Source organism: Pelodiscus sinensis, chromosome 3, assembly GCF_052426305.1.
Source record: "Pelodiscus sinensis isolate ZL-2025 chromosome 3, ASM5242630v1, whole genome shotgun sequence".
NCBI classification, from domain to species: domain Eukaryota; kingdom Metazoa; phylum Chordata; order Testudines; family Trionychidae; genus Pelodiscus; species Pelodiscus sinensis.
Window position 1 is genome coordinate 193,335,365 of NC_143054.1, and position 14,176 is coordinate 193,349,540.

At 42.2% G+C, this 14,176-nt stretch overlaps 1 protein-coding gene across 4 annotated transcripts in view; it reads right to left on the reverse strand.

The window, feature by feature from the left end:
* Positions 1–14,176, reverse strand: part of PLCB1 (phospholipase C beta 1) — a 698,632-nt gene that overhangs the window by 128,060 nt on the left and 556,396 nt on the right. For all 4 annotated transcript variants that reach the window (XM_075925686.2, XM_075925693.2, XM_075925689.2 and 1 more), the window contains 5 exons: positions 13,590–13,754; positions 11,398–11,497; positions 8,917–9,021; positions 8,066–8,175; positions 4,589–4,721 (listed from right to left, as the gene is read on the reverse strand). In XM_075925686.2, coding sequence (XP_075781801.1) covers positions 4,589–4,721; positions 8,066–8,175; positions 8,917–9,021; positions 11,398–11,497; positions 13,590–13,754 — 613 coding nt within the window. The remainder of the gene's footprint in view (positions 1–4,588; positions 4,722–8,065; positions 8,176–8,916; positions 9,022–11,397; positions 11,498–13,589; positions 13,755–14,176) is intronic.

Genomic DNA, 14,176 nt, shown 5'->3' on the forward strand with positions numbered 1-14,176 from the left:
GAATTTGCATATCCTCTTTCGAAAGTGAGTCTAGACATACCCTTACTGTATATTTTAGAAATGTGTGTCTGTCTGTCTGTCTGTAAGTGCATTGGTTCAAGAACGCTTCCCAAATGGTAAAAGCTAGGACACCACATTTCGTTTGTAACTTCTCTCATCATAACTAAAAACAAGGTCTTTAGAACTGGGCTCTATATTGGACTGGTAGCTACACTATCACTGGTGTATCTCTAACAGTATAAGCAATATGAAAAGCTCTAGCGTATGCAAGGCACTGGCTTTAAGTTATCTATGTATGCTCAGAGCACATTTGCATGACATGGTGGTAATAATACTGGTACCCTCTCTGCATTGGATCCCCTCGCCCCCACAGGATTCCTATAATTAAACTAAGTGATTGGGCAACAAAATAGCAAATGAAATTTAATGTTGATAAATGTAAAGTAATGCACATTTGAAAAAATAATCCCAACTATACATACAATATGATAGGGACTAATTTGGCTACAACTACTCAAGAAAGAGAACTTGGAGTCATTGTGGACAGTTCTCTGAAAACACAGGGCTGGTCGTACCATGAGGCAAACTGAGTGTAGAAAATTGTGTCTGCTGCTGATGTTATGTAGGTAGCAGATCAGTACCATGAGAGGAGTAGAACAGGAAGAAGGCAGAATTGAGACCTTTCAAAGTTTTAGCCCAAGTGACAGGGCATGGGGGCATCAATGTGAGCTCCCCGCCTCAGGTGCTAAAATGTTGTGGGCCGGCCATGTGAAAACATACACTCAGCGTGCAGTGGCAGTGAAAAAAACAAACAGAATGTTCGGAGTCACTAAAAAAGGGATAGAGAAAATGACAGAAAATATTTGATTGTCTCTATATAAAACCATGGTATGCCCATATCTTGAATACTGTGGTCGTCTCATCTCAAAAAAGATTTATTGGCATTGGAAAAGGTTCAGAAAAGGGCAACAAAAATGATCAAGGGTTTGGAACAGGTCCCATATGAAGAGAGATTAAAAAAGACTTGGGCTTTTCAGATTAGAAAAGAGGAGACTAAGGGGGGATATGACAGAGATCTATAAAATCATGACTGGTATGGAAAAAGTGAATAAGGAAAAGTTATTTACTTATTCCCACAATATAAGAACTAGGAGTCACCAAATTAAATTAATAGGAAGCAGGTTTTAAAACAAACAAAAGGAAGTTTTTCTTCACTCAGCACATTGTCAACCTGTGGAACTCCTTGCCAGAGGATACGGTGAAGGCTAGAACTTGAATAGGGTTCAAAAGCGCTAGATAGATTCATGGAGGTTAGGTCCATCAATGGCTATTAGCCAGGATGGGTAGGAATGGTGTCCCTAGTCTCTCTTTCTCTGGAGTTGGGTGACAGGGGAGGGATTACATGGTGATTACTTGTTGTGATCCCTCCCTCTGGGGCATCTGGTATTAGCCACTGTCAGCAGACAGGATACTGGGTTAGATGGACCTTTGGTCTGACCCAATATGGCCATTCTTATGTTCTTAAGGTCAGGGTTTGGTTGTGCAATTGATTCTCATAAAATGGAAAGGGAGGAGTCGGCAGGAGGACCAGATATACAGTAGAATAATCACACCAGGGGCAGAGAGGGGCCAGAGATGGGAACCAGGACAGCTATAAGCCCATTGGGCATCCGGGGTGGAGAAAGAGACAGCTATCTACTATATATTTTAGAATTTGTTTGTCTGTCTGTGTATCAGTTTGTCTGTGTGTCTGTCACACCACTCCCCTAGCTGTGCCCGCTGCAGTTGCAGCAACCATGGAGAGGCGCTTCTCACCTGGCCCCAAGCTGCTGCAGTGAGGGAGGACAGGGGTAATCCTCTCTCCCCAGCACAGCCTGTATACTGAACCCCTCACCCCAGCCCCACCCCAGAGCAATGATTGAAATGAAGAAAAACAAAACTTATTTAAGTGATGGACCTGAGCAATGCCAGGTAAATCTTCTAATTCTGAACAATATCAGGAAATTTATCTTTTAGGTACCCTTTTTACTGCAGAAGAACAGCAAAATGGAGATACATCCCAATTCATAGATTATATATTAATTACATTGATTTCTTATGATTTCCCAGTTATCATATTGAGGGTTGACAGGTTCTTGTCCCAAGATCAGGCCCAGTATTACTTAAACGATTGTAGAATTGGGAGCTCCTATGTACACAGTGGCAACATGCACTGTGTATTGTGCATGTATTTGCAATAGTCACTATGCTTATTAATACACTTAGCATAGTCACAAACACCCCAACACAGTAAAGTAAATGGAGATAATATAGAATGTACATCTGCACATCCATATGCTCACACCGCCCCCTGCAGAACAAACTGCAATGTTAACCACTATCTTCCTCATTACCATTACTTTCCTCATCATCATCTGTGGCCATTGTTCTGGGGTCTCATCTCTTCTATTGCCCTCAGACTAGGACTCAATTTGTGCAATATGTTATGCTGATGGCCAATAGGTCTAATTTTCAGTAAGGGTTTCTTCCTCTTCATTATTTTTATTTCCTCACCCTATCAATGTTGAGATGCTCTTATCCTAGAGTAGTATACCAATTATCTCAATTTATTACCATATATATCAGTTTGTTGCCTTGGCACTCTTGCAGTCAGAAGTCTATGGAATCTCATGATTCTGTAGTGATGGCAAATTCTGACAAAATATTCCCTCACACACTCTATTCTCAGTTCACTAAAATGCAGGGTTAGTTTTGGGCCATTTATCTGTGTGGAAGTGTATAGGCCTCAAATTTTATGCTAAGTGCTGAAGCTAATGTCTTCTATGGTATAAGCCTGTAGGTTCCTTGCATTACCGCACAATATAATAAAAGTGGAATATAATGAAAACAAGGCTGTGAATATAATACGGGCAAGATAGCCTTATTGTCTACATAGGTGATGCTGGTATCAACACCAAACACCACAACACAAAATAAAACACCCTAACCACCTCACTTTTCTCAAGAGAAGGATGCAACTGAATGGAGTGGGACCAATCATGAGAATAAAGTCAATAGGATTTGGCTCATGGTTAGTACAACACTGCTATTTTAAGTGAAAGTTCAAAATTGTTTTAAAAGGATCTCATACAACTCCTCTGAAGGCTGTTTAAGTTGGGTCGGGCTTATGATGAATGATCAATAACCGATTTGGAAATAATGCCATTTTAGAATTCTTATTAAAATATATTCATCAATACAAGTATATAGACCTTCCTTTTCAAAGAATGAATTTCAAGATGTAAATGCACGCGCAAATGGAGGGAAATATTTTTGTAAAAGCAAGTTAAGGGCCTAGCAGACATAGACCTAAAAACTATTGTGCAAAGGAGCTTGCCTGTAATGGATTGCTCAGTTGCACAATTACACGTGCAAAATAAACCGCTAATTTCAAAACTCAAGAAAAATGACTGTGCTTGCAGCTGTGCCCCCTTGTTCATTAAAATACACACTCTATCCTGTTTACATTGTCTGTTGTGTGAGCAAATTGCATCCCAAGGATCATGGGCCTATAGCCAAACCAATAAAAGATTGGCTATGGATTTTGAAATGACGGTACAATTGTTCTGTAGAATCTGAGACAGGAGTAAAAATTCACATTTACCAGGACAAAAGGATATTATGATTTGTTTAGCATTAGCAATGTGCTTGTGCTGTATTAATATGTGAAAAAGAAGACAGCCCTAGAGACACTGCAGTTTAAGAGACAGAGGCAAGTAAATATTAAATGACAGAAGACTGGTCAGCCGGGGACATCCAGAGGTTGGGATAACCAACTCACTTCTGGAAGAACTGAGATTTTAGAAAGCATATGAAGTGATGGACACATGCACTTTACTATAAGACTTGGAGATGTTCAAAATCTACTGCTCTTATGCTCATCACTCATCAGCATACAAAAAGATGCTCTGCACACAATATGAAAGTCAGATTTTCTACACTGCTCAACTCCTTCATGAAATGGTCAGATTCTTCAGAAGTGCTTAGCATTCCATAGCTTCCATTGTTTGCATGATCTCACTCCCCTTGGGAGGGACGTATGGGGCACTGTAGAAAACCTAGCCCATCACGTTTAAGTGCTGCTTTGGTATTTAAGATTAAAAAGCAAATACCAAAGTAATCTTCATGCTGGATTCTGCTGATTGTCTCTTCAAATTTCAAGGAGCCCTTGCCCACGAGTGGGTAATATTATTAATACTACTACTAATAATTATTTTTTTCTGTCCTCAACTCTTGTGTAATCATGACATGTTTCACTCCAATGGTGATTGCCTTTTGGGCACAAGTGGATATAGTACATGAAGCGCAAAGGTATCCTTCTTGAAGAAAGAGGCTATTGCTAATGTAAAATAAAATAACAGTGCATGTTATAATACAGGACAAATATTTTTTTAACATTTTAACACATAAATTTCCTCTACTCATTCAATATTACTTGTTTTTTAATGCAAAGCACAAACAGAAATTGTGACCACCACCATTTCTTGGTTGTTGTTTTTTTTGTTCTTTCAAATAATTAGTGTAGGAAAAATGTGATTAGGTCTTTTACCCGGGGCTGGTTGGCTGTGAACAACCTGAGTTGCTGGCTTTGTTGTCAGAGAAGTGGAGTGACTTAGTCCATTTTCTGCCGGTGTTGGTCTGGGCTCATGATTAGCTTCTGATGGTGGATCTCCCTGTTCAGCCTAAAGACAGAAAATATTTTTACGTGACTCTTCCAAATAGGTATGTACACAATAAACACCTAGCAGGGGAGAGAGTTATTTATTTCTAGTCCAACCTTCATGCCTCCTTTGATTCTGAAATTTCTTACAGGTTTTAAATACACTGCTCTAAAAGAGGAAAAAAAAGTGGGCTTACTAGCTTCGGTTTTCCACTATATCAGTTACAGTTCATTCTTGCAGCTTTACTTTCAAAAAACACAGCACATACCTTTCTGAACAATTATTCTGAGTGTACTTGGGTCTTTTATAACATTATAAAATGTTAAGAGGATATAACTCAACTGGGTAGTTTTCAGCCACAAAGCATACAGGTAATTTACTCATTTATGCGTATGAGAGATGAAACTATATTGAATCAGCATGGTGCTGCATCAAAAAAACCTTTTGGAAGTAAGTAGAGAGTATCAAGAAAATACCATTCAGATGCTTATTATGATCAAAATGTGTGTGCAGAACTGCCGCTAAATTTCATAGCTAATTTTACTAGATATACGGGACAGAGTAATTAGTCACCAACTCTCAAGACACACACACATACTTCTTATTCCCAGGATAATTACCCCATAATTACACTCAACAGAGAGCACATCAACAGTACCTCCATCCTGCTGAACTCTACATAAACATATATCCGGTATCCAACTCATCTAAGCATTTTCCACAGCCTTTTCCTCCTTGCCAGTTCCTTATGCACACCTTACAATCACTCTTGTGGGTGCCAGGTTTATAAAGACATACGAACGCTCTACGCTTAGGAAGGAGGCAGAGGAGGATGGACTTACACACTGGCAAGCTATTTGGGTTTTTGAGACAGCCAAAAAGAGTATGAAGACCTAGTTGCCATGGCACCAGCTGAATACAGTCCTGGCTTGCTCCTCAGGCTGCTTCTGTTTCACTCTTTGAGGATAATCCAATTACAGGCAGAAGCAGGAGACAGATCTCAGAATATTGTCTGCCACTCTATCAAGAGGCAATGCAGGTTCTGGTGTAATTGTTTTATGCTCATTACATTGCCAGTTTACTGCAACCTGGCTCAACAGTCACGTACCTTAACACTTTGTGTACTGCGAAAGGATCACTGACTCAATGTCTTCATTAGAATACAGCTACACAATCAGAGACAGGAGTACCACCTCTGTGACTATTAGGAGATACAGTCTGTTCCAACCACTTGATTTATCTGATGCATAAGCACAGCATGCTCTGAACAGTGATATGCACATCCACTTTCCTAACAGAATGCTCAAGGTTTTGGCAGAAAACTTGGCTGGTTTCATTTTTCTTTTTCTTTAAACACTATTAAAGGAAGCCATGTTCAACAGTGTAATAAAACATGCTCTGCTAGCTGCCAGGGGACTGACAGACATGCCCGGCCTCTGGACAAGCTGGTGAGGCCCCCAGCTTTGTGCTCCTGGAAGGGGCGGGGCCTCAGGCAGAAGGGGCGGAACTGGGGCATCCAGCCCTCAGTGTTTCCTGGATAGCGCTGTGTGACATTTCCCCACCCCCCAAGCCAGCCCTCAGAGCCACCTGGAGTGCATTGCTTGGGGCTCTGGCAGCGATTTAAAGGATCCAAGGTTCCAGCTCCTGCCACTACTGCAGTAGCAGGAACCCCCGGTCCTTTTTGGCTCATTGGGCCCAGGGGTAGTTGTCCCCTTTTCCCCCCCATCCCCTCGTTAGTGGGTCTATACTTGGACTGCACAAATGATTAATAAAAAGAAAGTGAGCCTTTCAAGCTTGCCTCCCGACTTGCAAATTAATGCCTGGGTACTCTTTTGGCTCTATTGATCTGGGTTTTTATTTCTCCAGGAGTAACGGTAGTTCGGACTAGGAAGTCTAGTCCAAACTACCTAGTTCGTGACCCCTCACTCTCAGAGATCTTGGGGGAAAGGCCAATCCCCGCTTACAGACAACCCCCTAACCTCAAACAAATTCTTTCCAATAACCACGCAACACACCTGCATCATAATCAGGGTTCGACAATCAGCCGGGCGCCCCGTTCATTTGCGGCATGTGCATGCGCAATGCGGGTCTTGCGCATGCGCAGTGCGGAGCTGGCGAGCGGCTTTTGCCCGCCATTCGTCAAGCCCTGATTATAATCATCAAGGAACCCATCCCTGAAATCAGCCCTGCTGTCAACTCTGCCCACACATCTATACAAGCGATTTTATCATTGGACCCAACCACATCAGCCACCAAATCAGAGGCTCATTTAACTACACATCCACTAATGTGATTTATGCCACCAAATGACAATAATACCCCACTGCCATGTATATTGGCCAGACTGGACAGTCTCTATGGGAAAGAATTAATGGACATAAATCAGATATCCAAAAAGGCAATACACAAAAACCTGTTGGAGAACACTTTAATTTACCTGGACACTCATTAATGGATCTCCAAGTCACCCTTTCGTTTCAGGCCAATTTCACAAGCCAAATACACAGAGAAGGATTGGAACTTAACTTCATTTACAAGTGTAATACTTATGCAAATGGTATGAACAAGGACATTGGCTGGCTCGCACACTATCTTCCACATCCAATGACTTAACCTACCAACCAAACAATGGAGGTGCTAATTGTTCTTATCATCCTGTTGTAACTATTTGAGTAATCTACTCACTGTGTCTCTCTTTTTATTTTTTCTCCTTCCCCCCTCCTTTGTTTCTCCCCTCCGCCCTTTCCCTTCCCTAATTTATTCTTGGATCTGGATTTCTAATACTCCTGTCATCTGAAGAAGCAGGTTGCGCCCACAAAAGCTCATGATACCATCTACATGTTTTGTTAGCCTTTAAAGTGCTATTAGTCTATTTGTTGTTTTTTAAGTTTTTCCTGTTACAGACTAACTCGGCTACCCCTCTGACGCTGTTAAATGGAAAGCCTCGAAATTCATACAGAATCTGTAATACTTTTAAAGAAAGTGAATGATACAGTTCTCTCACTGGGACTAAGAAAACCACCCTATCAAAATGTGAAACAAACATGAGGGACTAGGATTGGTTTCTTTTAAATGTTGTGTGACATGCAACCCCTTTTCACTAAAGACCAGATTCTGATACCCTTGAATAACACCTGACCATGCATAGCCCCCGTGGACTTCAACAGTATCCAAAATGGAGTACAACCTCTACAACGGAAGTGCAGCAAAACTTCGTCCTTAGGTAATGGATGGGATTTTGAAATGCCGTTAAGTGACGGATGAGCACAAGTCCCACTGACCTTCAGTGAAGTTCTAAATCATGTAGGTGCTTTTGAAAATCCCACCAAACAGGATGATTTTTCAGTGACGAAAGTCTCTCTTACCTCTTTCTTTACCTCTTCTTCATCCTCCAGTGTGAGTGCTGCCAGCTGTTTAGCTCTTTGTTCCATCAAGTTTACATATCGGATTGGGTTGGATAATGCTTCAATCACATCTGGAAATGAAGTAAACATTTCAGATCCAAATTCCTTAATCTATGGCATTAGAAACTTAAGGTGTTAAGAAAGTGCATAGGTTTTCCTGAAATATATTATTGAGAGTTACCACTTCACTGGAATTGAACCTAATCCATCATACCAAAGGCATGAACTGTGAAACACCATTTATACAGTTCCTGCACATGTGTTGGCATAGTACCTCGGTAAGACTTTTAATCCCTATTTTATTAGTGTAAGAGGTATTGGGGGAAGAAAAAGTAGGAGAAATGCTGCTGATTTGAATGGGTTTTCATTTTCTCTCTCCTACCTATTGTGTTTCTAAATTTATATCAAGAACACAGGGAACCCTGGATGTGCAATTTTGGGGAAGGAGTTTTAGGGTGGGTTTTTCTAGACTGTTGAGCATTGGCACAACTGAAGACAAAGATAAAACTCCCAATGCTTAGTTAGGGCCATTTGGAGTGCTTTTATTTCATAAATTAAATACATGATTTTACTTTGAATCTTGCAGTCACCGCATACTGTTTCTATTACAAAATCTCAAGATGCTTGGCTTCTGTAAAGCTACTCAAAAGTCTGCTAGGAAAAAAGCACTCAGGCCCTCGTTTTTGACTGTGATCCATGCAGGCAGCCTCACACCAGTTTTATACCATGTCGCAAACAGGCTGAGAGGACTTCAAAGGTTTGTCTATTTAGTTTTGCTTTTGTGGTTCATCGCTGGGAAATTTAATAGTTACCTGCATAAGTATCGGGTACGTAGTCCTTAACATCTATGTACACAAAGACTGCTGGAAGCATCAAAGGTTGGTTCCGCTCATTTCGCAGACAGATGTAGTGATAGCCTAGAATATAAAAGCAGCTCAGTCCAGAAGGTAAGCACTTTCCAATGTAATTATATTGTTATTCATTATTTATATAGGGTGTGTCTAGACTACATGCCTCCTTCGACGGAGGCATGTAGATTAGCCAGATCGGAAGAGGGAAATGAAGCCGCGATTAAAATAATCGCGGCTTCATTTAAATTTAAATGGCTGCCCCGATCTGCCGATCAGCTGTTTGTCGGCAGATCGGGGGAGTCTGGACGCGATGCGCCGACAAAGAAGCCTTTCTTCATCGGCACAGGTAAACCTGGTTTCACGAGGCTTACCTGTGCCGATGAAGAAAGGCTTCTTTGTCGGCGCATCGCGTCCAGACTCCCCCGATCTGCCGACAAACAGCTGATCGGCAGATCGGGGCAGCCATTTAAATTTAAATGAAGCCGCGATTATTTTAATCGCGGCTTCATTTCCCTCTTCCGATCTGGCTAATCTACATGCCTCCGTCGAAGGAGGCATGTAGTCTAGACACACCCATAGTGCCCATGTGACATGGGCTCTTTAGGGCCTGTGTATATGCTACGGAGATCAATCTGCTGGGGTTTGATTTAGTGCAGTGGTCCCCAACGCAGTGCCCACGGGTGCCATGGCGCTCGCCGGGCCATTTATGTGCGCCCACGGAGCAATCTGGGCTAGCCCCGCCCCCGGGCATGCGGCAGGTGCCAGCCCCGGGCGCATGTGCGGCCCCTATCCCAGGGTCGCCGCGCGTGCCGGTGCCGGCCCGGGCCCCAGGTGCGCCGCACATGCCAGTGCCAGTCCCGGGTGTGCGGCGCATGCTTGGTCCCACCCCAGTCACGTGGCCTGTGAGCGGCCCCGCCCCGACACCCAGCACATGAGCGGCCCCGCCCCCAGGCGCCCAGCAGCCCCAAAATGTTGGGGACCACTGATTTAGTGGATCTAGTAAGAACCCATTAAATCAACCGCCAACGTTGCTCCTGTCCACCCTGGTATTCCATGAGGTTGCGAGGAGTAAGAGAGGTCAACAGGACAGTTTTTTCCATTGACCTCCTGCTGTTGGGATGCCACAGAAATTTGGCTTTTAGTAAGTTGACTCACACTACACTATTCACATAGCTAGAGTTTCATATCTTAAGTCGACTTTCTCCCTCAGTGTACATCTAGCCTTAGAATCTGTAGTAAGGCAAATTCTTGCCCAGAAGAGTTTATAATCTACAGGGGACAACATACAAACAAGAGTATGTCTACACAGCAAAGTTATTTCGAAATAACAGCCGTTATTTCGAAATAACTTTCCTAGAGTCTTCACAAGCCAACTGCTATTTCGAAATTAATTGAAAATAGTGGAGAGCTTATTTCAAAATTGGCAAACCTCATTCCATGAGGAATAGAGCCAATATCAAAATTGCTATTTCGAAATAAGAGCTGTGTAGATACTGATTTCGAAATAGGGGGCCTCCAGCCTTTCCCAGGGTGCCCTGCTGGCTGCCTGGCCACAAGGTAACTTCTGACCTGATGCCCTTCCAGAACCAGTTCTGGCTGGCCTTAAATGTGATTCAGCATCCAATCAGTGTGGACGCGCTATTTTGAAATGCATTTTATGTATAGATGTGTTATTTCAAAATAAGGTATTTTGAAATAACTATTATGAAATTAGATATGTCAAAATAACGCTGTAATATAGACATACCCTCAGAGAATTGCAATGTTAGTTAAAAAGCATCAGAGTGCCGTGGTATGCTCCCAACGTGAATGCCTGACAATAAAAGCCCCAGAGAACACCAGAACCAATTACATGACCATGTATTTAAAATGTCTGTGGGGGAATGATTCCTTCAGACTGGCTACAATTAAAACACACCTAAAATAGGAGCATTTGCAGGCAATTTTGAAAGTGTGGAAGGCTGAGCCAAGGTGATTGTCCAGTGAGGCTAAATTTCACACCCTCGGTGTCTCCATTCACCACAGCTAAAGCTCACTGACCAACCAACCTAAGAAACAAAGCCTGAAAAGGAGATGTGTCAATGATAGCTGCCATCCCCCTTCTTTCAAAATAGCTTCCTGGATGTAATCGACCAGTAAACACCATCAAGTGCTTTGTACGTTTTAGTTCTGTAGGGTTTCTTGTTTCATTCCAGATTTCAAATTCCGGTTGATTTGGGTGCTTCTCTTTTCATAGATGGTATAAAAATATTCAAAATGATTTACTTAATAAAACCCTGATGTTATAGCTAACACTGAAAGAATAAAGTATGAAATTAGGTGAATTTCTCCACCAGTGGCTGCACATGTTATGAGAGCACCGTAAATCAACATAGGTACGTTAAAATCAACAGAGTCATGCTTAGGGGCTGCCATGTTAGTTCTCTTCAGTATAGCACTTACCTGGTCGAATTGCTGAGACAGGCAATATCCGATGTCCTATAAACTTTCCTCCTTCCTCATATACTGCTATCCTTAAACATGCCAGAGAAGGCAGAACTACCTGTGGAGACATATTTGGTAGAGTAATTGGTGGCCTGGCATAAACAAGAAAAGCTCCTGTTGCATACAAGGAATACAGCAGAGTAGAAAATAAGGCTGTAGTCAGCAAATAAAGAGTTCGATAGCCATACCAGGAATTTGCTATACAATAGGTCAGAGTGTACATAGCCTGTGTATGAGCTACCGTTGTCAGGACGTTTTCTTTAGAGGTGAATAACTCATTGATGCGGAATGCCTAGAACAAACAAATTGGAAGCTGAGAACTTACCCCTACATTTTCAAAGCTGCGTGTGGATCTTTAGTATCAAGTCTTTCATTAAGGCTGAATGCTACTTCGAAAACATACAGTTTAGCGACACTGTACGACATGAAATCACGAGTTCCTCTCGGAACCGATGTGCATTGTTTTCCTGTCCTAATAATTCCTTACTTAACAGGGCAGTGCCAAGTGCAACAATGCCGATAAAACCATCCAATAACAAATCTGTCCATTGGTGTGTTTTATGAGGGAAAAGTCTGAACAGATTGCTATACTCTAGTTACTTAATTGCAGGAAGCATCATGACAGGCTGAAATGGAGTGAGGCCATTGAGCGTGCTTGCATAATTCTAGTAACTGTACCCTTCATAAGTGCTTTCCATTGCATGACTACTCCCAACAGAGCTCTGCAGGGCTAAAGCTAGTGCTTCAGAATACCCCTCCTGACTTTTGCTGAGCAGGTACATGATGTTTACTGGATAAGTGAAGCCAGGAGCAGAGATGGGTAAGCCTGAGATACTAACCTTAGCCTCAGTGAAAAAATGGAAAAGTCCTTCAGGGTGGTCAGATGCTGAGTTCCCAGGGCTCCTACAATGGATAGGCCTTAATGATGGAGGAAGAAATGCATTCAAAACCTATAAGAGTAGTCCCGAAAGGAACCTGCACTACATTCATAAGCAAGTAAATGATGCAATTTCTTCCGAAAGGGAGATTGGCCTGCTGATACTAAAAAGCGTGTCTCTCCAAGAGGATAGGTGATTTAGTAGGAAATTAGGCTGCCTGTGCGAGGAAGTTTAGCCTTTTCCTTTATGAAGTAACAATGTGAAAGAGCTCAGTTAGGAAGGAGTGCCCTTTTCAAAAGCACTTGTTCCTGCAGATCAATCTTCAAGACAGTGGGAAGGTCCAGGTGAAATAGGGTCTAGATTTGCAAAGCAGAATGCAGTCAAATGGGAGCGTTCAGCTTCCAGTCCAACAAGCAGTCAGGAGACATTTCCTGTCACCCAACATCTGACTCCAGATATGTCCCCAGTGCTCAATTCAGGAACATGGAGATAGTATGGGGGAACAGCGCAGAGGTGCTGAGCATGACATCGTCTAATATGAACCTTACAGGGCTTTCCAATGGGATGTTGTCTTTGGCCACCATGGCCATGACCAATAGCTCATTTTCCTGTGAGCCATCAGACAGAAAGGCTTGCTCGCTTGAGTAGAGTCCCCGAAAGGCAGTCCCTGATTTCATCCTCAAAAGCTCGGTGCCACTGAACCTCTTCTGCTTTCATTCAAAGTCAAGCACTGTTTTAGTTTCAAATAAAACAAGGCCTATTTGAGACTAAAATAGTACTTGGCTCTGAAAGAACATTCTTATGTTTCCCTTAAGTTGTAGTAAAGGTCCAAATCCCACAAGGAAGAGATACTATCTTAATCCCTACCTAATGTGAATGGTATTGTGACAAATATGCATCATATCCCACCACTGTGTCATAGAAAAGCCAGGTATAAATAAACATACATATTGCGAGGCCGGTTACATAGACATCATTTTCTCAGAACACACCAGGCTGAAATTAGTGTTCTATTGACTGGATGTTTATATTACCTCTACAACAGTGGTTCTCAAAGTATGGTTCACAGACCACGAGTGGTCCACGACCATTTTGCAGGTGGGACACAGGTTTGGGGCTCACCCTTCCTCCTGTGGGGAGTTTGCACTGGTGCTCTAGCCCTATCCCCACCCCACGGGAAGTTGGAGCGCTAGCTGCAGCGGGGAAGGTGAGCTTTCTGGAGAGCAATAAAATAATCACAATGTATGGTAGAGAAATCAAAACCACACCAACCTTCTTAAATACAATGGGTTCCTCTTCCCATACAGGGTTAATAGCATTGCCTTGAGAGGTCTTTGTCTTTAAAGCTTTTCTTCTTGTATCCACAGGCAAGCCAAACATGTCTACTTCTACATAAGTACCGATTTTTTTCTCCGAAAGAAACTGACCTGAAATTATCTAGAAAACAAAATAGGAGTGTTTGTAAGTGATTACTAAAGAAATAAATGATGGCATAGAATAAACACAACTCATTACAAGCATTCTCTAATAGGCTACATACTGGCCTGTAACATAATGCTATGGTAAGCAAAAATATAGGGTAATACCAGAGCGATGTGTAGTGATGTTGGAAAAAAAGCAACGATAAAAGAGCAGATGCATGTGTTTCTGTTTTCTATTGCAAAAGACAACTCTGCCTACAGAAAACAGTTCAGACACAAGTCTCCTTCCAGCCCGTCCTTTTTTAAATATGAGGTAAACATAAAATGAAGGCTAATGAATTCTCTGAGTAACAAAGTGCAGAGGGAAATTTAACCAATGTCAGGGTACCTTAAAAACCTCATATTCACCCAACGTACACCCACTTACATTTATTTGTG